This window comes from Aquila chrysaetos, chromosome 7 (genome assembly GCF_900496995.4).
Source record: "Aquila chrysaetos chrysaetos chromosome 7, bAquChr1.4, whole genome shotgun sequence".
NCBI lineage: Eukaryota > Metazoa > Chordata > Aves > Accipitriformes > Accipitridae > Aquila > Aquila chrysaetos.
In genome coordinates this window covers 4,212,906-4,238,714 of record NC_044010.1, presented here as the reverse complement: position 1 = coordinate 4,238,714, position 25,809 = coordinate 4,212,906, and the positions used below count along the sequence as shown (strand labels likewise).

Genomic DNA, 25,809 nt, shown 5'->3' with positions numbered 1-25,809 from the left:
TGATTTTCACTAAGTGATTTATCTGTATTGCTGATTTAACCATGTCATGGATGGGAAGACACCTAAGCCCGCTCTTCAGAGAGTTGGCACTGGCATCATGCTACAGCAACTGTGATTGACTGAGCGATCAACCATGCTTGTCTCCAGAAAGCAGAGGTTTCTGAGGCTAGAACTATCTTGCAATATAGTAAAGAAAAACTGCCTTTTTAACAGGTTTTAATGTCAGAATGCAAGATAAATTCCAGAGAACTGATGGAACTGGTACTATCGCTCAGTGCATAAAGCTATCCTTTAGAGTCCACATGTCTTACAGTTTTTATGACTTTGCGAAAAAAAAAGGATCCCTTAATACAAACTAGCTATTAATGCTTCTCAGGCCAACATTAATTTAATTATAGGTGTTATATGATTATATGCAAGTATAATGTACTAACCCACAATGAGGAGGCTTAAGGGAATTAAATCAATTTCTCCTGACTGTCAGAGGAAGTGGGACACCAGCTCCCTGTGTCTCTTTAGAAATCCCAGCTTTAAATAGAAGCTGCTACTCCTGAAGCCAGTTTTTGTCTGCATGAAGCAGACATGCATGAAGCTGTTTCAGTTCCTTCACATACCCATTCTGACTCCTCCCTCACTCTCTGCTCTTCCAGAGCAAGAACCCTCTTTTCTCCCTGTCTTGCTCTCCACAATGGGCTTTCTAGCCCTATAGTTCTGCTCTTGTTTCAGATCAGTACTCAGAAGAGCACAAATCAGTTGTGCAAAGAGGATTAATATCTTGGGGATAGGACTGTTCGCTTCAAGTGAGAAAGGAAAAGGCACTCTACAGGGGCAATACACCCTTTTGTCTTAAGCTGGTTATCCTCTTGCCAGTATTCTGTTAGATGGCTCCTTTTTGCTTGAATATATCAAGTGCAAATAAATATCTTTGCTCTGGTGCTTTGGGTCAGTAGATTAATGAGCCTCCTGCTGCAGAGGCTATAATGTCTCAGAACCAGGCAGTAGAGTGGCCATATATTAACAGATAGATAGACCAATAGATAAATACTTATGGTGGGCAGCAGTGCCAACAACTGCAGCAACCTCAGCTGAAATCAGACTCTTCTCCTGGCATAGGTGGCATAGGTGCCACTATGTAAATATCTCTCCATGTGCTAGGAGTGAAAATTCGCCTTACTGCGTGGCTATGAGTATATGGGAACCTGGAGAACGATGAAGCTGAGCAGGTCAATGCCACCAGGTGCACCATGGACAAGCCACCAGCAGGTGGAACTTGTAGAAGAACTGTGTCTGGACCTGCTCCGCGTTCAGCCCATGTTTAGCCAAATCCTGAGCCGACACAAGGATGCAAAGACAATTAATTCCTCCTGCAGGAGGTCTGTGAGGTTCTGCCTCGGTAGAGGGATGAGGGCTAGTGGAGCTACGAACCCACCAACTGCAATGCTTCTCAGGAGCAGCTGTGCCTCTTTTGAGAAGTGCACACGATTTTTCTCTCGATGGTGGCTGTAGATTCTTTTGTGCAGGTGTGGGGGCATTATGCTAACAAAAGTCTCATTCATTCCCAATCATGCTGGGGAACCTGCACTTTTTTGTTTGCACTTTACACTCTTCTCGGCACTTACTTGCTGTCAGGGAGGTCAACAACTGTGTGGAAGAGGGACCCAGTTACGGGGACAATTTCAGGCAAACTGTTCTCTCTCCTTTCCTTCCGAGCAGGGTGGGAGGCAGACAGACTCCGTGCCTGCGCTTCTTCCAGGCTCACCAGTTTCATCGGCAGGGAGGCCGAGGGGAGGGTCAGACTTTTCACAACCGATGTGCTCTCTGAAAAGCAAGAAAATACATTCCAGCCTGGGGTGAGGAGAGACGAGAGCAAGAGCTTCATGTCTTTATTTGACTGGAACATCTCCTGCGGAGGGGGGAAAGGAGCGGCACGTGCAGGGAGAGAGGCTTTTTGTCAGATAAGTCTTCCATCTCCCCAGCAACCTTATCCATCTGAGTGCATTCCCAGCAGGGGCCACGCTCACCAGCCAAAAGCTGCGTTGCACAGACTTGCTGCCTCTGCTGTAGATGTTTCAGTGTGAGAGAGGTATCTCTGAAAAACACCAGGATTCACACATTTCCCTTTCCCCTCCCTCCCTCCCTCCCCAGATTTTGGAGCAGTTTAGTCCCCGATCCAAACCTGGTGCCTAATTCTTTCTCTCACTTCCACATCTTTCCCCTTGTCTTGTTCCAGGAAGGGGGACTGTTCTAAAAACCAGCATTATTTTACCTTCCTAATGCATTTCAGGGCTATGGAAAGCAGTGTGACCACTAGCCCTGGGAACTGAAGGTCTCTGTTTACATGGGCAGTGGCAAAGGCAACTTCCCATATGCCATCCCAATAATAGCACTTTCCCACTAAGAAATCAACTGGGATCATCAGCATTTTCCTCTCTTGACCCCATAAGGCTGTTAAAGGCCAGCAGGGTTCAGCACTTACTAAACTTGGGCCACCTTTGGACCAGTGACCTGCAGTACAACTAGAAGCCTTGGAATTTACTAGCCAGTCTTTCGCTACAATGCTTAAGGCAGTATGGGAGCAGTTCCTCACTCCGTGCCTTCTGCCAGGGCATAAATAAGGGCATAGGAATGGCACCTGCACCAGCAGAGCAGAGGTGTTACAGGTTGAGCAGGGCACTGGAAATGTGGGCTCCAGGGACAAACTAGCATAGAATGCCACATGTTAAGGGAAAAGTGGACGGGACGAGCTGATACAGGGCTGGAAAGAAGAAAGGTGGTTACTCCCTCACTTCTGAAGGTATTACGAGTCTTCCCAGTGTGTAAAACAGAAAGATGCATATTTCTGAAATTATGTGAGCTCACTGTGAATCCAGGCCCTCTCAATTCTCAGACTTAAAAGCATTTTGGCAACAAACCCATCACTAAATAACAAAATCAGCATCTCTGAAAACTGTTGATGTCCCAGTGGAGGGGGGGAAATCTCTTTTGTGAAATGTCCCCAGGTACAAGACATAAGTTTTTAGAACACAAGCTTAAGTTTTACCCGGGGAGTGTGGCCTCTGACTTGGTTGGATATGGTGGCTGCAGGGCAGGTATCATTGGTATAAGGAATTATAACTGGGCAAGCCTGAGAGAAGAATTGAGACTGTGGCTGATGGGCTTAGAGGCAAAGCTTACACCAGGATTGAGAGGCAATCAGGTGGTCTTCCTTTTGTGGAAAGGGTTAAGCCAGGTGAGATCATGCAAAAGATGAGCCATGGGGCGATCTGGGAGCACAATGAAGGAGGCTAGTATTCAAAAAGAAAATGTTGGAGATAGGGATGAAGAGGACAAGAGTAATGAGAGATTGGCCTCAAGGTGTCTTTGGGGGAGTCTGTGAGGATGGTAAGGGTTGATGTGCTTGAAATATTAGTTAAAGGGGATACACTTAGACCTGGAGTACATGGCAAGTGACACTTGGAATGGTTCAGGGAGGTTGTTACCAATGTTCTCCGCAGAGCTGGCTTTTCTGTTGTTGTTGAAGATCTGGTCCACGTGATTCAGGATGAACTCGATCACCAACTGCTGCACTCGCACCTCCAGGAAAGCTGCATCCCCATTGCAGCCAACTGCCTCAATCTCCTTTGACCTGCATGAGGAAAGAGGTATACTAGTAGCCAGCATTGCCACACACAGTCCCTGGGAAGGAAAGACTAGCTTTCTTCCTGCAAGACTTGGAACAGGGAAGTCTTCCCCATTCTTGCTTTGCCTCTTCCTCTCCTTCCCTCACAGGCCCTCATCCTCTCTCTGCCTTTTCTCTCTCTTTAAAATTATTTTCCCTGGTTTTGTCTGCTACCTGAGTTATTTTCTTTCCTGCCTGTGTTATTTTCCCTACTTAGCTTTTACATTCTTCAGCAATAGAAAAAACTGTGACTCTCAAACTCCGTTCTTCTCCCTCTTTGCTCCTCTTTTAGCTATTTCAATGTTGGGCCTGAAAGACAACACAGGAGCCTTCAAACACTGCTTCCAGATCCCTACTCAATGCTTCAATTATCTCTCAGTGAAATCCCTTAAAACCCTTCTTAGGTCTTCCCCACACCAATTTTTTCAATGCTTTGCCGTCTGCCACAGTCGTCTCTTCTCCGCCCCTCTGCACTCCCACATTCTCACTCTTGCTCTCAGCAAAGAAACATTCTTTATCTTGACATGCCAAAGTGTTGCTGAAGAAATTATCTCTGGGCAATGGATCCTTTGTAAAGTTAATGACTGGTGTGTTAGATAATAGCTTGGGGCATTGCCAAGAGGATAACCCTGTAAGGAGACTGCAGTTGCATGGCATGCTCCTTTCTTTTCCTCCCTGGGACTTGCACTTAGGAAAGATTGCAAAAGGAAACAGACTTCAGTTTTTTTGACAAGGACAGATACTAGAATGAAAATGTCTTAGTAGTAAAGGTCCACTTTGTGATATTCAATAGAGTCAATATTTGATTAATTTTCAGAACCTGCTCTGCCTGTTTTGTGATTTAAAAGGGTGAGAGAACTCATTAGACAACGCTTTTCAGGCCTGTACCTCTCTAGTTAGCCAGTGTCCCTCCCTCCTATCCACTGCCAGCCCAGGGCTCCCCCCACCAGCTCTGCCAACTCCCCTCTCCTGCCCAGCTCAGTCCTGGACTCTCCCTGCATAGTTCATTCCTCTCAATACATGGGTATGGGATGGACAGGGAAGGGAATTTCAACAAGATACAAAATATTTCAATTTTTTTTTTTCTCCAGATACTATTTTTTCTTGCTCTGCTTAGGTCTACAACATATCAGCCAAACCTCTGCCTGCATCTTGTCCGGGCATCTTCCCATCAGAGTGCCAAGCATAGCAAACAGGACAAACTAGCTGGCGGTCTTGAGATCTAACACTAGCTGCCATATTAAACCCACCAAGCTCAACTCACTTTTCTCAAGCAGATCTGGGCACAGGCCTGTAGTATTATTGCCCTGTTGCTCTCCCTTCCACGCCTTGCTGTCTCTCACCGCTCCACTGCAGAAGCACTGGCACTGTCAGAAATGTCATTTCTGTTCCACAGGGATGAGCTAACTCCTCATTTTTAAATCGATGTGCTCAACTTGCAAATAACAGCTTTTTTTTTTTTTTTAAGAAACACACAAAACCACAAGCTTCCTTGGATGTTGGCAGTAAAACCTCAGATTATTCAACCTGGAAGAATTTGTTCTCCTTTTAAAAGCTGTTTGCTCTGCTCTACTGTTCCCTTTAGTTATTCTGCTTTTCCCTGTCTTTGCATTTCCCTCAGGGGATGGGTCTCCAGGGTCAGGTGCTGGCATTCCTCTTGGAGCTCAGCACGGTGCTCTGGATGAGTGCACTCTCTACTGTACCTGAGGAGATTGGGAGCCCACACCAAGGCCAGGTTTCTGGTGTGCATGTTGGTCATGTTGCTGAAGGAGGCCAGGTGAGTCAGGTGCTTGATCAGGTATTCCAGCGTTCTGCAGGGGTTTCACATAGAGAAAGAAAAATGTGTCAAGCGACCGATGCCTGCCCACTTGGACGGCAAGGGTCAGACCCAGCCCTGGCCTCAGATTTCTCCCCTCCTCAAGGAAGGCAGCATCTGCAAAGGCACAACAGGCCCCACAGGACAGAGGATTTACAGCACCAGCATTTACACAGGATGGCGGTGAACACCTGAACCACTGTGCTCTGGGGTGGCCGAGGATGGGGCATGAACCAAACCATCCTTAGCATGATGGGTGCAGAGAAGATGGCAGATGGATGGGAGAGGGAGTGGGATGCTGCACAGGCTGAGGGCTTAGCTCTTGCTCAGGCACCTCCAGCAGATCTTCTTCTCCTCACCACACCCAGGACACTGGCCAAAGGTGCCATGGGTGTCATACCCGGGGAAGGAGGATGATAGGCTGTGGCAAGGAGAGCTTGTTCCATCTCTAAAAACAGTTTGTTCAATGATATTTAAATGCCAGCTAAATTGTCCTCAGATTTGGAAATGGTGAGTCAGCTTTTGGGAACTGACTTCTGGAAATTAACTCAAGCGCTGTTTCAAGTAATATTCCCTGACGGTGAGGGTCACCACACTGTTCCTCGGTACCTCCATGGACAGGTTCTCACCTGTAATGTGATGGTGGGAGCTCCTGGATGACATTTTGAATTCGTGCCAACTGCTCATCCTCGGGGAAGCGTGATACTGCTTCCTGCGGGGATACAAGGAAACAGTCCGCCTTGGCAATAGACTCAGGGGAAGAAGAAAAGGGATAAGGAGGATCACATGAGACAGCCTGTCTCAGAGGGAATGCTCTCTTGTTACCTTACACAGCTCTTGGTAGAAGAAGTTGCTTTTTTTCCCCAGCGCAGCAGAGATTTGCTGCACTGTTATTTCATGTCTCGGTACATCATTCCCACACCTTGGGACATGGTGGTCAATGTTTTGGGGAGAGGGGCATTTAAGGAGTGAGACCTTCAGTTAGGAGTTATGTTTCTTTTTTGTTGTTGTTGTTCTTTTTCCCTTTTTTAACTTGGGCAGTGATGGGTGGAATAGAAAGAGAGGGAAAGAGAGAAGTGAAAATAATGGAAAAAATGAAAAATAGTGAACCCTCCTCCCAGAAACTGTGTTAAAAATAAAGCAGGTCTTTCAAGCCCCGTGTTATGAAAACAGCTTGGATATACAAGTTCCATATTCTTCAAAATATGCAATATTTGGCTGTCATATGAAGATAGCTATAGGGATTGTTTGTGTTAGTTTGCATCTTTTATGATGGGAGAAGCCTTAGCAAAATCACTGTCCAGGCAGATTAATAAATTCTTAGACTCAGGGTTAGACTAGGTTAGACAGAATCAAGGTTATACATCTTGGTCTTGAGCAAGTCTCTACACACCAAGAGCTTAGAGAGCCACGATAAGCTTTTGTCTGCATTCCTAGGAGTTTACTGCATTGGTATTCATCTGTTCAGCTATTCCTTTTCAATATTTGTGCTAGGGGAGGACAAACCACCAGTGAGTTCAAACAATGCATGACTGTCCGGGAACCTCCTGCCTACCCTACTGCCACTGGAGTTTGGAGCGAGTTCAAAGAAAGATGCTGGGACCCACGCTGCCAGCAGAAGCTTTGCCTACAGACAGACGTCAGCACTGCTAGGAAAGGAAAGGAAGGAAACAGCCCGTCCCAAACCACCCGTCGCTTAAACATTATGAACCTGAAATTACCAGCCACAACTAGAGAAGCATCTTCTTGTAGCAGTCACTACAACATCCACACTGATGATGCTGCCATCTCTGTTCTGGACACTGTCCTTTTCCCAGCAGACCATTTCTCATGTACAACCACTAGCAAACCAAACATTGCCAGTTTCAAGGCCAGAGATGAATATGAATTATGTTTTATTCCCTAACACTGAGAACTGAGATCTGTGCCCTCTAGTTTGAACTTCTCACTGTTGTGATAGCAAAGAAAAACAAGTGAGCTCGCTTGGTGTACATAAGCTGCGGATGCACTTGTTTTGCCCAAATTAAAGGTAGGTTAACTCCTTCTAGTAATTTTTACCCATAACTACAGCTTCTTTTAAAAAAAAAAAAAAGTCTATTACAATCGGCCCAGAAATCCTAAGTATAAGAACTCTTGTGATCTTCATACAAGGTTTCCAGTTGAATGGCCTTGTCCAAAGGTGGAGATGGAGAGAAATATAAACTTTAACTGCTGCACCTAAAACATGAGATTTCAACTAGATTGTGCACAGTATTTTCTCCCCCAGCACTGATTTTCATTCCCATATTTAACTTCCAGGTCCCAAAGACCTAATGCTTAGACAGCAAGTGAATACCAGCTTCTCTGAGGTCATGACCCATTCGAACCTCCAAGCCACATCTCTGACCCATATGTGTTGTGCCTTTGAAATCTGAGGCCCCCTCCAAAACTCAGGATTACAGCAGCAGAACACAGAATTCAAGGAAGAACCAACAACTCCATTTATTACATGTCTATTAATCATGGTATGAATTTATGTCATTTAGGATTTTTTTACTCCACTGGTGATTCTGGGAGTGCACGATTCAGAAGCCCTGGTTAACAAGAGGAATAGAGCCCGGAGAGAGAAGGTAGGCTTGGCCTCCTACAGCTGATTTACTCGGTCCCTCTACGCCCAGGCTAGACCAAGCCAAGCGGAGTCAACTTACCTATCCTGTGAAACAAGCATCCATCACTAGAATGGCAAGTTGAAGAGCGTGAGAGGGCATCATTTTCCAAAAGTTGATAGCCAGTGAGGTCATGACTGGGATGTTACATCTGTGAACTTGACATAGGGATGACCAAAAGGCCAAAGCCTCCCTAGTCATTAAAAATTTGACTTTCCTTAGCCACAAATGTCTGAATCACTCTGGTGACTCAAAGTGGAGCCTATCTCATCTCAGAGACAGCTCCGACTGAGTCAGGCTGGGATTAGCATGCATCCTTTACTCCTACCGGCGCTCTTCTGCCAAGGCACAGCTGCCACCGTTCCCTGTTCAGACGCCCCACGCATACACACGCTCCTAGCGGGTTTTCTGTTCCTTGGGGAATTGGTCTTGTTTCTTTCTTTCCTCCTGGTATCTGACTGTGCTTCCTGTCAGCTGGGTTACCCATTATAAATCCCTACTGAGTAGACTTACGTGAATAATGGATTTTGTGGCTGAGCGGACAAACTAAAAAGCCGGAGATTAAAAAAAATCTCTTTTAGGTCAATCCAAAGTGATAACATTTGGGGGAGCTGGCACAAGATTTTAAAAAACAATTGTTCAAAGTTGACCAAAGCATCACACTGAACCATAAGTAAAAGAAATTATAATTTAAATTTGGGGCCATTTAACCCTTTTCTGAAAGACGTTTTATTTAAGAGTTAGATGTGTTGATTTAATGTTGAAATACTTCCTTTAGAAAGTATTTGTAAAAGAAACATTTAGACAGTTACAGAAATGTTTTCCCTTTTGTTTCTGAATAAAACTATTTACCAAATGTATCTACCGAAAATCTGCAAGTCATCATCCCAAAACTGCACTTTTCAGCAAACATTCTTCCCTAAAAAAAGTTTCCATCTAAATCTTCATGTTTCCTTTAGAGCATTTTTCTTTCATAAATCAGTAGTGATAGCCAGAAAGACACCAGCCAAATAGCTTCAACAAGAATGAGACTCATCAGTTACTGTGAATGGTTGAATAAAACCCTGTATTTTCAAGATCCTATTCATCCTGACCGTCTCTACTTTAGAGACCCTATCCTATGTCCTCAGGATCCCTATATCCTGAGGATATAGGCCAATTTTTCAAATCTGCTCAGAATTTTGACTGAAGTTTTGACTATACATCACCTTGAAACACAGACCGATCTTGCTTAAAATTTGACATCGAAACAGCAAGACACCTAACACTATTGCAGATCTGTCAGGCAGCACAGCGAGCCAATTCCCACCCACGTTCCCCAGCTCAGCTGTAGTCCCTGACAGCTACCTCACTTCTTATAGCAGGTTCCTGCTTGGCTGGTCCCATCTGGTTTTGCCCTACAGCAAGCCCCCTCGCACAGATGTGCGTGCCTCTTCCCATAGCAGGCAACAGGGAGTCTTTGGAGAACGTCTTCTTCTTTCTAGACCCCGTGGATCTCTCTCAGTGCCTCCTGAGCCATAGCAGTGCCACTTGGAAGTGCTTGCTTCAGGATAGAGGCAATGCAGACGGCAATACCTAAAGCTAAGGTTGCTTGCCGCTTCCCATTTCATTTGGACAGGATTTTGCAAAACTTCTCTGCAACATCTGACATTTTTGGTGATGTCCCCCTCCACATCCCGGCAAATGGGAAAGAGTAGGATGACAGAAATTCTTAACAAAGGACAGATGTTTCTAACACTGAGAAAACAAGCTTTCCCGTCCCCCCACCCCGTTGTTTTAAGAAGTTGGTGAATTCTTTTTGCTGAAAATTCACACCTCTGGCACATAAGATTTCAGCCTGAACAACTGGATTTAAATTTGTTGGTGTCATAAACAACTGAAAGTGGATTTAGAGTGGTAAGAAGCAGGCAACCTTAACAACAAGCATAGCTTGCTGCGCCACCTTTTAATAAAATATTATCTGTCATCAAAATTAGCCAACTCTCTTAAAAATTCAGGCTTTCTGGTCTTATTTTTCTGCTCTCCCGCAGTCTGCTCCTAGGCTCCAACTGTATCCATGTATAATCTATGGTTGTTTTGCGGAATCAAGTAACTACTCTTTGAATTATAATCCCTTTAAACAAGGTTAGAGATTTCTGCTTGGCCAGCTGCCACTTTCCTCTGCCATTTGTATTTAATGACATGATCATGATGGACCTGATATGCCATAGCCAGCATAACCTGTGTCATCATCTGCACTCTGACAAAGTGTGTGAAAAATCCTACAGATGTAGAAAAGTTGGTGCTTTACACATGGGCTGAGCAATCAGTTTGTGCAGGTGTCAGGGACTGTCAGAGGGATAGGGAGGAGGAAACCACACGCTTGTGATTACGATCACAAGCCCCAGGTGACCCAGAAGACTTTAAGTGATGGACAGTAATGAGGAAAAGAAAGAGCATTAGTAATTCTGGGAGGAGGTGCACAGTGGGGAGAAAGAGTAACAGCAGGGAAGCAACGCAGTGAAAAAATGAGCAAGATGAAGGGGAGGAAACAGCAGAGAAACTGAGAGAAATAAACATGAAATGGGGGAAAGAAACAAGGGCAGGGAAAGAGAGCCAGTGCAAGACAAGAAGGGAAGAGCACTGAGAAGTGTTTATACAGATAGCTGCACCAGAAACCAAGACATTGGAGTGAATCCCAAACAGCTGTCATGGAGGGACCTGCAGCACATCCGCACTGCTGGAGAGAGGAATGAGAACAGCAAAGGGTCTCACCGTGAATTTCTTGTAGAGCTCATAGGTGAGGAGAGGGTTGGGCAGTTCCCTGAAGTACAGCTTGCAGAGTGACCCCACGCAGTGGATGTCCTGGAGGTAAACTTCCCTTGTCAGATCCGGGCATTGGTCAGAAACAAACTCTTGTCTGAAACAATATGGAAACATAATAATGTTGGCAAATAAGAGCTGTAGCATCCTAATACTCCACCTTAAGTACTCTTTTACAGCTAGAATTAAAAACAAACTGGAAGGCAGAGATGTCTCTGCAGCCTGGCCCAGATCGTCTCCCAGGATCAGGCCCCGAGGTTTCAACTAGTCTGTGGTTTCCTAACATAGGGAACTGGTCTGGTTTCCCTAACATAGTCCTATGAGTGGACTTCAAACTGATATAAAGAGATTGCTTTGTCTTGAAGCTAGAGAGAACAACTCAGCATTTGTGCTGAGACCCTCCAGGCCTTTCCCATTAATAGATGCAGAGGGAGATAATTTTTTTCTTTGTCATGGGGCTAATCCCTGAAATGTTGCATTTCCCTGTTACCAGCTTCAGAGACAGTTTATCTTCTGCATCAGTGTAGAGCTCTGTTGGCCCCAGTCCATGCCTGAGGGACTAACAGCGAAAAGGTACGGAGCAATGTGACCGAATCTCTCTGGCACCCAGACAGATTGCCTTTACCTCAGTTTTTGTATGTTGGATGTCACTCCTGAGAGGCGGTAGATCCCATCCACGATGCCATGAGTCTCAATGAACTCTGCACAGCTCTTCAGCACGTAGGGGACTAGGAGAGAAAAGCAAGGCAAGATGCCCAATGAATACACACTGAGAACTTCCAAAAGTCACCACAGAGGAGACGGTTTCATGAAACAACAGCAGTGGCTCTCTGCAGATGCAGGGAAGGGTACAGCAATGGGAGAAATACAGGGCAAACCAAAAATAAACCCCACAAAGTGGCCGTAGACAATTTGCAAAGTGAGGATATGCTATGGTTGTGCCACGCCACGCTCACTGACATGTGACAATGACTGACCCTGAAGTCACAGAAACATTAGGGGAAGAAAGGTAGGGTTTCTCTCTCTCCCTTTTTCTTTCCTTTCCAGAAAATAAGCAATTTCATTCTAATTGAAAGCATGAGGTAAAGCATGAGGTCCTGGGAACCTCCCCCCTCCCCAAGATAGAGCTCCAGCCTCGCTGAATTGTGCCAAAAGGTCTGATTGGCTTGGATAAAAATCAGAGAAGCATTCACACTTCCATATAAGCCTACATACCCACAGTTTAGTGCTCATAAACTCCCACAGAGGGGGTATAAAGTTCAAATATTGACTAGATCTGCACACTGACAAAATCTGACATTGGCTTCAAAAGAACTCCATGAACATAACCAGCCAAAGACTTAACCAGCCTTAAAACTGAGAGGAGCCTGAGGCACAACATTTACATCCAGACTTGGACCCAAAGCGTATGTTTATATTTTCCCCATTATATAGGTATAGGAAACCCTCATCCTTTTGGTCAGACCAAGCCTCCCTGTCCCCAGTACTATAACAACCCTAGCTATAATAATAACAGTAAGAGAGCCCTTCCTTATTAGGTGCTAGAAACTACTGTGTATTTAATGCAATGCTTCACACAGCCATAAGCACAAAAGTCAGTAAATGCAGAAGTTAAAGTTTCCCACTGCAATGCTGACTCTGCCGCACTGCGCATTCGGAGAGCTGTATGGAAGAAAACAGACTAAGCCATACATTTGACTGGAAAGCCAGGCCCAGCAATTACTGCATCTTTGTGACACTACAGATAACACCTCTGGCTGGACCTTCCCTGAGCTCTTCTGCTTGAAGTTCAGGACCATAATGACATATTAACGTATGCTTCATCAGGCAGCATCCAAAGACAGAACTCCAAGGACAGCCTGAACAAAAACCAGCTGGTACATTATTGTATTTCTTATGGGTGCCACTGAGGCCAGAGCCAGTTCGTGGGTGGACTTGCCCGTGCCAAGCAGCCCAGGGCACAGGCTCTGGTGAGGAGGGCTCCCAAGCTGGTGCCTACCTCAGTGACACGCTATTACTGAGTCCAGTCGGTCAGGGAAGTGCTACCCTTCTGCCTCCCGACTCTTACCAAGGGAGGTAAAGAGGTCCTTCTTGTGTGTCCCTTCTCTTCTCTTTTGGCGAGCTCAAATGCAGGAATACACAAAGTGCCAGAGATTACTTGGAAGCCTGATTGATCCAAACAGACTAATTGTCCTCAGTTAAAGGAGCCTCTCCAAAACAACAGGCAAAATTTGACTTTACGTTTTTTTGAGTAGGCATTCATAATGCAAGTACATTAGTCATGCTGTGTCACACTCAAAGCCCTTGGGCTGATTTTTAAGACCCTCAAGTTGTTGGGCTAAGACTAACAGCAGAACTTCTGGCAGGGACCCTAGCCTACTACAACAACAATGTTCATGGGAAACCATGAAATCGCCAAGAGAACAGGTAAAGTCTACAGAGTCAAAGCTTTGTCCACACCAGTCACAGAGCTCTAGGATTCTCTCCTCAAGGACTTTTGAGGACAAGGCACAACAGTGCCTTCCAGAAGGAACATGGGAAGCATTCCTTTCAGTGCCTACAGCACCTACTTCCTAAGAGGACTAGATGATGTGGAAGGAGACAGAGCAAAAGCAAAGTATGAAATTTCCTTAAAATCCTGCCAAGAAAAGCCCAAGTGACACATCAAGAAAGAAGATCTTCCTATCTCTGAGTAAGACCTGATTATCTGTAACTGCAGTGGGGAACTCAGATCATATGATGATGAGCATGCTAGAAATAAAAAGAAGGAAAGGCAAATGACTCAGGCCTCTTCTTCATTTCTGGCTGGTCAGGCTGTACCATCTTTGTGGCAGGAGCTATGCATACATGGAATATTAAGATTTCCTTCTTGGTAGAGGGCTCTGGGAATAAATCTAATGTAAACAGCAAAAATGAAAGCTAGACAGATCCATGTTCACTTCAGATCTGTTTGTGTAGGAGAATAGGTGAACCACTCCATGCTACCTGGAAAAAGAAGAATTAATTGAACAGAAAGCTTATCTGATCAGGACAGCCACGTGACAAAGTTTGTTTAAAAATTAAACAGTCTTTCATATAGACAAACTTCATACAATGGAGCCTAGCTGCCACAAAAATGGCCTCCATGCCCACAGTGCCCTTTATTAGATACTTTTTAAAAACCTCAGTGTTAAGAATAAGCACACCAACTAAAAATGCATATACTGATGTTTGTTGTGACTAATTTGACCTCTTGAAAGTAAGACCTATTAAATCACACTATTGTTTTGCTGAGTTTTAAGTTTCCTTGGGACAAATTAGGTCAAGAGGCCTCAGGCAGGTAAGCAAACCTCTTATACACAAACCAGAGAAGGCTAGATCCATCTGTTGAGGACTGGTAAGCAAAAAAAGGGGCCTGAGGGGAATAATCTGTAGCAAACATATAAAATTCAAGCCATTTTTAAAAGTGGGTGAAGACTCCACAGTAGAGGCAACCTATAGACTGCAGATAGACAATATGCACCAAGCTCTGCCAGTATCTCTTACTTCAGCCCTGCAGTCTTCCCTGCTTTTCCAGCCCTGGGCTTCTGACATATCTCTGCCAGTGCCCTTCACTCATCATGTACGTGCTTTCCTGCCATACCAGGTCTTTGGCTCTTATGAAGAGAAATAGCCAGTTATGCCAAAATGTGTGGCAGTTTTGTGATGTCAAAAAAAATCCCACATAGAACACATTTCACTTGCAACCAAAAATGATGGACTTTGACCTCAGATCTCTGGAGGTGAAGGGACTGCATCAGCTTCCTGCAAAGCAAGTCCCTAAATGCGGCACTTGTACGAAACTGGGGCACAATAAATGTTTTCTTTGAGCAGAACCTGCAGCTCTGAAATTCCTGAGCAGCTCTGATCTCCTACAAAGCTGAGTCTTTGGGGCACTTGGGGGAGGTGAGGTTAGAGCGGCAGTGAGCAGCTCCCTCCCAATTCCAGGCGTTTCTGAGGTGGTTTGGTTACTTCAGCCGTGGCTCCTGATGAACCAAAACAAAGGCTGTGATCAACCCTGAATGCAGGGAGGTACAGACTCTAGCATGTGCTTTACAACAGGACTCTATCGGCGTTACAGGGTACATGTAAATCACAGAGCTGGGTCTCTCCCGAAGGAAGATTGGATGGGGATGGGGATTTGTAGCAGGGGCTGTGCGTGTATGTGCAGGCACAGAAAGGGGTGGGTGAGGGGGTGTCCAATCTTGACACTTCTATAATTAAAACTGGGCTAGCGGCTTAGAAATTGGAAGAGGCAGCTGGTGTCACACAGACCCTGCTTGTTCTGCCAGACAGCCAAACTGTCCTCATTTAAAACTACAATAGAAACCAGATGGAGGAGGAGAAGAGAGCATGGAGCAAGGCATCAGTCAGAAGGGAAATTGAGTTATAAACATACTGCACACAAAAGACAATACTTCTCTTCCCCTAGACAAAAATAAACCAGAAGGGCTGTCGCAGTAACTTGTTCCACTCTCACTGGCTATCACCTCCGAGCTCAGTGTACACAGACATTCACCTTCACCAGGGTCTTTTCCATGACCGCAGCTCATGCCACCTCCTTTACATGTGTGCTACTCCTGCCACGTCATGTATCATGCCTCCCTCCCCTTCTGATCCCTCTGGCTTCCAGCACCAGCAATGGGCACTGAGCATCTCACCTCCCAGCATTGCTGGGATGGCAGGGGAGGGTCTCCCTTCTCCTATTTCTTCCCAGCCGTGGTGCCACCACCCACCAAACCTCCGCACCAGCAAGCAAAGTGCTCATTCTTTGCCTGCCTGACAAAGGCGTCATCTGGCACAAGGCTGAGCATTTTGGATCAAAGCCGGGGAGACCTTTAAGCATGTACCTAAGCAAGTCGCTAAGCAGCCCAAGAAGGAGGGGACACTAGCAAGAGAGGGAGTCACCCCATCCAAGAACCAGTGGGAGGATGGCCTCCTGGCCTCCCACCAAAGCCAGCAAAGAGCGAGAAAGACCTTGGTCCAGCATCTCCATCCAGGAGATGCAAGCAATGCCCTGTGGCCTTCAGTGCTGCCTTCTAGAAGAAACTCTTAGTCTCCATGGGCTACAGAAGGACCTCGGGGAGGAGGTCGCTAAGTCAGCCACCCTAACCGGTCAGTGTGAATACTGTCCAATAAGACTGTGCTTAAAGTTAGCTAACTTGGACTGGGTCATATGTTCAGGGTACACTGGACTGAACTGGACTGAATAGCAGCAGGCTTCATTTTTGTCTTTATCCTTCTCTTGTTCTCTGAGAGGGCTCCTTGCAAGGATAAAAGTCAGTGACAGAGCTACTCAGGTCCTCCTTAGTGTTTGGTTTATGCCACATGGAGGACGTTTCACATACTTTCTAATTTTATTTTAATTCTAGTTCAAGTAACGGGAGGATAAATGCAAACCTTTCATTTCACCTGAAACACCAACTTTTTGATGTTTGACTTGCAGGAAATCGTTTGGGTTTTGTTTTTTTTTTTAATTTCTCCCAAAAACAAATTCTGCTCCATAAAAAAAGTTTGGGGCATTTTTATTTCACCATTTTGGTTTTGTTACATAGTAGTGTTTTTTTAAATTGTCTTCCATTGCCCTCAATAGCAGTACATGCTTCCTATCATGCTATGTCAATAGCATGACAATAAAGGTCAAAATAGTCTCTTGTTTCAATTTAAATGACTAAATTAGGAAATATTTCCTCCTAAAAACTAAGTGTTTCACTCTGCACTAAGCAAAAGTTGTTATTTTGTATAAACAAAAATAACAAAACAGTACACATTTTAGAACATACTAATATATTAACTTGGCCTCCTAATCACAGGAAAGGAACAGCATTGTATAAATGGCAACATACTTGAGAGTCAGTATCTCTGATGTGACGTTTTTCTGTATTTCCTGATGCTTCCGACTTTAAATCATGAGCTTTAATGCTGATTCACTAGAAATTTTTTTTTTTTTTTTTTTTTTTTTTTTTTTGCTGATCTTGTCTGAATTTTAGTAGGTGTAAGGTTGGCTGAGAAACAGATTCCAGAGGAGACCAAACTGTGCTCTCCTCCCTGCAGGTCGCCTGAGCCCTGGTCCAGCACAGCAGTCATGATTCCAGTTTGCCTCCCCAATGCAGAGCCCTAACCCGTGGCAGCTAAGGATAAATCCTGCTTTGCCCCCTGGTATCATCTCCTTTGCCTTCTACCGTCTTCTTTTCAGTGGTGGCATGGGATGGAAAGGACCACAGCATCCGAAATCACTGCAGAGGATCTCTCCTGCTCAGAGATTAAGTTGGCAGAGCCGGGGAAGGGGAGGATTTGACCTGCCTGGACGTAACCGCTACAAGGACAAACAGAAGGCTTCAGTCTCCAGGATGTCTATGCATACTTTTCAGCAGCACTAAATGCATTTTACAGAAGAAGAAAAAATAAACCGTCTCACCATCAAATTCCAGTGTTTATTTTGGCTGTTAATGCTGAGCTACCACAACCCCCTCCATGCACACACACACCTGTGTTTGAATAGCATGAGATAGCTAAACACCACCAAACAGGCTTAAAACTCCTCGCCTCTTCCCCTTTAGCTGCCATGAACACAGTTAAAAAAAAGACAAATAGCTGGCGCCGAGGTGATCCTGTCTGCATGGGCAGCGCAACTGAATCACCATATAAGTCACACGCTTCATTTTTTTTTTTCCTTTCTACTTCTGTGGGAAATGTCTCTGCAATGTCACGAAGGTTAGCACAACAGTGCCGTTCCCTGCGATGAAAGCACCATCCTGAACGCAGTTGTGATTCTGGTGGGCAAAGACATAGGCAAAACGGATCTTGAATCTGTCAGATGCTGCGAGTCATCACCCTCCATGGCCTGCGTGGGAAGTGGAAACGCTGAGCACTGTTCGGGATGTGGCACGCTGATTTCAAGCGAATGCATTTCAACACAGCCTGCAGGCCCAGTGTGAGTTTGAATGAAGTCAATGGCACCACTAGCAAGGGGTTTTTTCCCATTGATATTATACCCAGCTTACATCTCACATATCTAAATAAGATGTGTAGGAACACCTGATTTTTCCAGAGCAGATCTGACAACTGTGATGTTCCAGGCAGAAATGAAACAGCCTGTGGCAGACCTGGCCAGCTCATCGACAACACACATCAAAGAAAGCCTAAGAGAAAGCACTGCACAAGCAGACATCGAGTGCTGACTCTCAACCCCGGCGGTCACCATGCCCTTCTGAAACGTGACTAGTACCTTGATATAGCTGGCAAATTCTGTCATGCAGGCACTTTTGAAAAGAGGTTGTACTAAATACTAGAATAGTTTTGTTAGGAAAACATCCTGCTGTGGGTTTCCTGAAAAAAAAACCCAGATAACCGAACAGGATATCTCCACTCCTAACTTTTATGACTCTGTGATACAGCCACCTTGGAAAACAGCGGCTTAGGTTCTGCAGAGCAGGTCAATGAGCTGTGCACGTCCTCAGCTAGCCACCTGAATCCTAACAACTCTGATCCACAGCAGATTAGGGTGGATATGGTATAGCGTTTTGTTCAACACGGCACAAGCAATTGAGGTAATTAATTCTGGAGGTGGGAGTAATGGGACAATTTATGCAGTCTCAGAAAAGGAACTCGGGTATAAGTATAGAAAAGATCAGAACAGTTTTGAAGCTGCATATATTGAATTGACCTCTTTCTCCATAAATGCCTAGATACTATGAGGATAAGCAGACTATAAGACGGGAATTCTGCCATTAACCTCGTTTCTGATGACACATACTAAAACCACTACCAAATCCAAAGGCTGTGTCAGCACTGGTGGAGCGCAGGAGTGAGCGGGGCACCGCCGATGCTGCAGCTCAAGGGAGCCGGGAGAAGCAGCCTGCGAGGGAAGAGTGCAGGTAAGTGTTGAGTGCTGGGATGGACAGACAGTGATGTAGGCTCCAGCTGAAGTCTCTCGAGTGCCTGCTGTCTTTCATCCAGATCAATAAATAAGCTGATGGACTGCAGGTGTCACACTGTATCATGTTTTGTTTCCTGTCTCCGCTCTCTTCTTAAGCATGGACACCAATGTAAGCCGTGCTAAGCTACTTAACTGATGGCAACAAAGCAAGGAAAATATATGGACTTCACAAGTTTTTCCTCCCCTCAACAGATTTTGACCTATATATTTTCATTTACAAGAGCTTCAGAAGCAAGTTAGAAAACAAACAGTGCACAGTCTCCAACTTTTACCTGAGCCTGCTAGCTGATGCAGACTTGCTCAGTTTCTTACAGTTCCAAAATTACTCTGGAGGTGACTTGTAAGCTATTACACCCATTTCTTGACTGTAAAAAGAGTGTAGAAACCAACACCTCCCTTGACACATGGGAATTCTTACACGGGATTCTTAGGATGCCAGAATCTGGAGAAAGGCAATTCAAAGGGATCAACGCATACTCCCTACCTGGCTGTCAGTGTTAGTTTGCTCCTTATTCCTTTCTGACTAGGACTTTAGTGTGCCAGGCAATAGGGATCCAGGTTTCTCTTTATAAGGAAGCCTTTTGGGCCTGTTAGAAAGAAAGTCTTGATGTGCATCTGAAAAATACCAGCTAGTTAAACAGTTTTGAAATCCTTTGTACTGTGCCTTTCACAAACAACACTTCCATACACTGAAATCTATAGGAATCTCTACAGAATATAGAATTTGTCTGTAGTTTCTGTGCTGTTCTGTCACGTTATCACACTGACAGATCCTTACTCCACTTTCATAACGATGGCATGCTGGTGACAAAGCAACTAACTCCCAAATAAATGCTCTTGGAAGGCTTCAGGAAGAATGAGGCTGCTGTTATCCTGCTGGTGAAGAGACAGGGTGAAGGCAGAGGCTCATGAACTCTGGTGCTGCAGCAAAGTGGGCTGCTCTGCAGTTCTCTCTGCCGTTCTTTCCCAGGAAATTTCAGTTGTCCCTCTGAACGTGCAAAGATAGGCTGGAGGGCCGTCAGCACTCATAGCTCTCCTTCCACGCTTGCTGCACAGCAAGTCATTTACAAGCCTATATGACAGCCATTCCCAAGCTTTCAAACGCACATCCAACTGTGCCAGCTAATGCAGAATGGCAGTGCCAATGAGCTCAGGTGTGTGAAAGCAAAAGCAGGGTCCAATCACCCCACTGAGAGCCCAGGTTAATGTTTGGTAGCAAGGTACAAAGTCACTGAGAAGCTGGTCCTGAACCAAGTTCTCATATGGATGAAAGATTGCATGGCTGAATCTCACAGTACATATTTATATCTTTTCTCTTCTTTTTATTTTGCCCTCTGCCACACTGATGGACTGATGCGGACTGACACTAGATTATGCAGCAATGTTCTTTCACTCAGGCTTCTCACTGATCTTGCCTCTAGGCTCTCCTAGTGAAGAGTGGATACAGCAATTTCCAGAGGTTATTCCAAATGGGCTGTTTTACGGATAGTCAACAACTTAGGGCAAAGAGCAGGGAAAATTGCTGAGGATCACTGTATATCGCAGACAGACAGATGAGGAGCCTAAATACAAACCCGTAAAGGCTGCAAATGAGAAGTGAAAGGCAAATGAAAACAACCTTTTGAGAAAAAGTAAATAAGGCTTTATGATGTCAATCTGATTGAAAACAAACATGCGAAGGCACTAGCAATAATCAGTCATTAGAGTTTGAAGCCAAGCAGCACAAAATCCATTCCATCTTTGCTCAGTTGCTGAGCATATATTTAGACTGGGTGTTTTCATTGCAAGGCTGTCTGGGCCTGACCCAAAGCACCGCACTCATACAAAAAATCCCATTGAATTCAGCAGTTTTTTCCACAAGAGAAAATAAAAACAAACCTGTTTGTTCTACTCTCTCTTTACCTCTTACCATGGCATGCAAATACTAGCAAATGAGGTGCAGGAATGATAGAAGTATTTTCACCAGCTTTACAGAAGCATAAAATGATGGTGTGAGGTGCAACCCAGTGTGGAATTAAGACTGCTGCTGGCAGCGGAAGGTCACCTAGAAATGCTCCTCCCAGCCCTGCTCAGAGGAGGCTGAAAACAGGTCAGTCTTTATTTGAAGAGGATTAAGCTGTGGGTGACTCAGATTGCTGATGTTTGTCTGGTGAAACGAGGTGCTGTTCTACCCATCCTAAGGAACGCCCAGGGCGTACGATCGCCACAGCCTGTGGGCTCAGTTGCTATATCTGAGCAGCATGGAGAATATTCTGCCAGAAGCAGCATCTGGTCAGACACACATACCTCTATACATAAATAAATGTATATCTATGTATATATCAGCATATACATGTGTGTGAATACATATACCTATATGCACATATTTGTACATATACAACTATATTCGTTTATGTATGTATATGTGTGTGTGTGAGAGGTTTCATGTGCATTACCAGGAAATTCTTCTTAGAGAAATAGCTTTTTTTTAATAAGGTGTCAATCAAAGCCTAATACCTAAAGGTGGTATTTACAGAGTCAAAAGCTGCAAAAGCCTTGCTAGGCTGATGTCATAGGTCTGGGGGATACATCACTACATGCTGGTGCTCTTGCTTGTTGAAGCTTGCTCAGCCTGCCAGAGAATAAGCCATTGCCACAGATGTTTTCCATGCTCTCCTGTCCCAGGCAAAGTGCATTTACTTAGTGCATGGCCCTGCATGTTGCTACGGTGCTGAAGGCCTTTCTGGGTGAAGTACTTACTCTCTGCCAAGGAAAGTTGTTGGTTTGGGGGTGGATTCCTCAAGCATGCATGGATTTCTACATTAGCAAGTGCAGAACCAGTCTCAGTGGATTGGTTTCACTCAGTAGCTTAGTTAAGGAGGGTAGCTGATGGGATATGGGTCATTTTGGCTACACCTTTTCATCTCCAGAGGCTGCAGTCCTCTAAAGCGTACCTTATAGCCTTGATTGCAGGGATCGTATTTTCCTTTCCATACACCAGGGAGGGTAAAGAGCTCTAAAAGAAGCTGCTGAGAAGCCTGGCTCTAACATCTGGATGTGGTTCTGCACCTTCAGGGCTTCTTTCAGAAACAGCAGGGAATACAGCAGTGCTCCATCTGCCAGCCTTGTGGCAGATCAGCACTCCGCATATGTTGCAAGAGGGCAGCTTGCTCGCTCTCCAGAGCCTGTGAGAATCATCAAGGACAGCAGAGGAGGCAGAACAGCATTTGCAGATGGTGTCACACAGCCTCCTAGCCTTCTAGAGGCTGATGCTGGGCTGGGATTGTTTAGAAGAAAATATTTCCTGCCATGGTATTTGTGTCTACCTCCACCCCAGGATGTCGGCACATAACTACCGAGATGCACCCAGAGCATACAGCATGGTTTCTCCAGGGCTGACCTGCAGGGACCTTACCTCTGCAACTGCCTGTCAGAGGGGTAAGGGTATCAGAAACAGAAATTAGTTCTGTCAGAAGGTCAGTGATGAGAGGAGGCACGGTATGGCTTTTACAAGCCCTACTAAAAGGGGAAAAGAAACAAAGCTGAATAAAATATTACAGCGTGATGCTATCTTCTTATTCCCCAAACAGGCTTCTATCCCCTCACCTAGTAGGGATTAGACAGGAGAGATATCTATCTATACGTTACTCTTCTTTGTATTCCCAAGGCTTTTCTGCCCCCAGCGGGAGCAGTTGTCCCCATGACTTTCCTCCCCCACAGAAAATCCCCCCAGTTCCACATGGGATACAAGCCTCTCCCTCCCTTCATCTCTCAATAAATATGCATGCCAGGGGTTATCAAGCTGAGGGTCATTCTCAGTGCTAACAATGGAAAAAAAAGCAATATCCAGCTGTTACTAAAGTAGTAAATCTAGTCACTTCGCAATTGCGCTCCTCAGTTTCCAAGCCCCCCAACAGATTCCTGATATATTCCATACTTTGCTCTTTATTTTGTTTTCCATTTGGCACAGGACAGGCTCCGAACCAGTGTGAAGAAAAACAACCCTTTTTTTTTTTTTTTTTTTTTTTTAACCCCCTTTTTTTTTGTCCTTTTTTCACCGCGCTATCTCTGCTCCAAGTCAGGCCAGGTAGCGCTTATCATTTCCTCTGCACTGCAAACACCAGCGTGCATGAGTTTCCTGCCGGCGAGTCCTAAACGGCAAGCTGACATTGTTTTCAAGACCCCTCTCGCTTGGAGGCAGGAGCAGCTCTGCCGCACAGCGCTTCCTGTTGATGTCAGGCCCCTCTTCCTCCCACTCTTCCTCCCAAAGCAAATGGGCTTCCTGCCGGCATCTGTGTCCTTTTCCATGAGGACTAGCAGGAGCCATTTTCCTACACAGCGGCCGGGAAAAAATTAAAAAAAAAAAAAAAAAAACCTAGCGGAGACAGGGATATAATGGGGAGGAGCAGGGGTGGATGGGGTTTTTTTCCTAGCGATGTTGAAGAACATCTGGGGCCTCTCTCAAGGAGGAGGAGAGAGAAGAGATAAGAGGTCAAAACAATAGAGCTATGTCTCAGGGATGCCGGTATTTGCAAGTACCAGAGAAATCACTTATTAGCAGAGAACATCAGAGACTAATTACAGCTGCCGCTTTCCCACTGCTAAGGAATGTAAGCTCACAAAAGAAAAGCTACAGCCATGGCCCCCATGCTCCAGCGGCGCTGTCATAAGCTGTGGGAGATGCCAAGACCTTTACGCTAGACCATTGCCTTCATTTTTATTCTTTCAGATGGAGGATTCTCTACCGTTGCCAGCACTGTTTCATCAACAGTGGAGAAACAAACTGGACGGCAATTGCAGAACACAGCTTATGCCAAGCTGAAGCATTTCAGCTTCACCGACTGCCATTGCATGAGCCACTGTCCCAGCAGAGAAGGGAAAACCTAACCAGACAGCATGTTGGACCTCCCCTGGTCCATGGCGTTCGAGGTTTGCATTTGTCCCATTGGAGAAGCTGATGGGCTTGTCCCAACTCCCACCAGGAGGTTATCAGTTTGCTGCACAGTGTAAGAAACAGCCCGGGAACGTGTGATTACGGGCTCCGTCATGGTGGGGACACACAACAGGGCAGAGTGTGAGCACAGACAGCCATGGCTGCGGCATTGCCTGCCCTCCACAGCGTTTCAGCCACGCGGCTCACACGGCATTCCGCACAGGGCGAGGAGCTGGCTTGCGTTAGGACACGTTCCCTTCCAAGCAGAGGTTTCCCATGACTGGGGAAATAGAGTCCCCCAGCATTTTCTATACCACATCTAAAACTATAGCCAAACAGGTTGGGGTGGGGAGGGGTCTACTAAGGGGTCCCTAGCAATAACCAAAACAGGACCTTTCCCTCAGACTCTCAACTGCTGCTCCTGATGGTCCTCTGCGATGAGTTTCATGTATATTTCAATAAAATATATTGTTATAATGTGATTTTTCTCCTTCTTTTCCTATCTGATGCCTGGTCATCTTCCTGTGTCACTGTAGGAGCTAAGCAAAGGGTTACACTTCCAATCTCTGGCCATAAACTGCCACAGAGGCTGACAAAATTACTCTGGCCTCATGCAACTGTAGCCAGCAGCACATGTGGCCCCAAGTCCGGCAGAGCCAGCGGAGTTGCAAGAGAGTGAACTGGGGCTTAGTTTTCTTCACAAGAAGAAATTCTTACTCAAGGTGCAATTGCAAAATCTTGACAGCTGGTGCGGGTGGAAGATGCAAAGGAAAAGAGACCACCTACGTTCTCACAGCAGAAGCTGGCCTGGGCTGCTGAAATTCGCAGCGCTGATATTTAAGCAAGCATTCCCAGTCGTAGAAGATGCACCCTGCATGGCTAAACACAGCTGGAGCTGTGCCACTGCCCGCACACGGGGACAGGGGACCGGGAGAGGACATGTCCCTCCACTTTTTAGGGAGCTCCAGCCTACACAGTGCCAATGGCTTTTCTGAAAGGTGCCTATCGGCTGGCAGTGCCAGCTAAAACCTGTGAGCGCTCTGCAGGACAGGACCCCGTTTCCAAAGCTGCTCTGAGAATAAAACTTTGACGAAGGAGCACGCAAGAGAGACGGGCTCCACCGTGCTCACATTTTCCCATCACGCTCTCCCTCTCTTTTAGTACGGCTTGCTATTCGTGAATGAATTACCTCAATCCCTCTTAAGCAATGTACTGACCAGGAAAAGGGCGTGGGGATTATTAATGGAAAAATCCTTGAATCTTTTAGCCCTGTAGCATGGCTACAGTTACAAGGAAAACAGGATACCACGCTGCATATGGGGAGGAGGAAGAGAAAAGGAGCAGAAACTCAAATGATCTACAGGGACTGACTCGCAAGGAAGAACAAAGTGGCCGTGGTAAATAGGCACAGCTGGCCCAAATTACCAGGAGAGAACCGAATGCGCACAATAGCAGTCTGCACGGCGTGCAAATACCACGGAGGGAAAGGGCTTGCTCTGGATGATCAAGGGGTTGTAACTAGGAGTGACTGAATGAAATTATGAGGGGAAATTTAGGTTGAATGGTAGGAAAAACCTCCTAAGAGTGAGACATAGTATCATGTAGAATTGCCTTCTCAAGGGAGGGGGTGGGAGCCACGCTGCCTGGTTATTTAAAATTAGGCAGGAGATTACTCTGAAGGGAACGGTCCTCCGTGGGCTGCTGTGACAAAGACAAAACAATCTTGCCAGCCTTCCCGTGTTGTTATCAGGCAATGCCTTTTAAGCCACAGTGAGATCCCCTGGAAGAGCTTTGCTGTGTTAATTATAAAGGAAAGCATATAGTGCCAGCACTCACTACAACAAGGGACAACCGCAACCAGCAGCTGGAGTTTAAATTGGATACTAAAGCATGCGGGAAGAAAGGCTACTTGAAAATCTTCCAGTAGAATGATTTTCCAGTGGGAAAGTGTGCTTTTCACAGGATCAAAATGGTTCACCAGAACACAGGGATTCGGTTTGATTTTCTCAACCAAAGGAA

The 25,809-nt window shown here is 45.5% G+C and overlaps 1 protein-coding gene across 1 annotated transcript in view; it reads right to left on the bottom strand.

Annotated features, from left to right (window-relative positions):
- ARHGAP31 (Rho GTPase activating protein 31) overlaps positions 1–25,809 on the bottom strand; it is a 61,754-nt gene that overhangs the window by 13,319 nt on the left and 22,626 nt on the right. Inside the window, exons 2-7 of the mRNA XM_030020388.2 lie at positions 11,547–11,649; positions 10,874–11,018; positions 6,104–6,186; positions 5,362–5,469; positions 3,480–3,625; positions 1,620–1,818 (exon numbers count right to left, since the gene is read on the bottom strand). Of these exons, the coding sequence (XP_029876248.1) occupies positions 1,620–1,818; positions 3,480–3,625; positions 5,362–5,469; positions 6,104–6,186; positions 10,874–11,018; positions 11,547–11,649 (784 nt within the window). The remainder of the gene's footprint in view (positions 1–1,619; positions 1,819–3,479; positions 3,626–5,361; positions 5,470–6,103; positions 6,187–10,873; positions 11,019–11,546; positions 11,650–25,809) is intronic.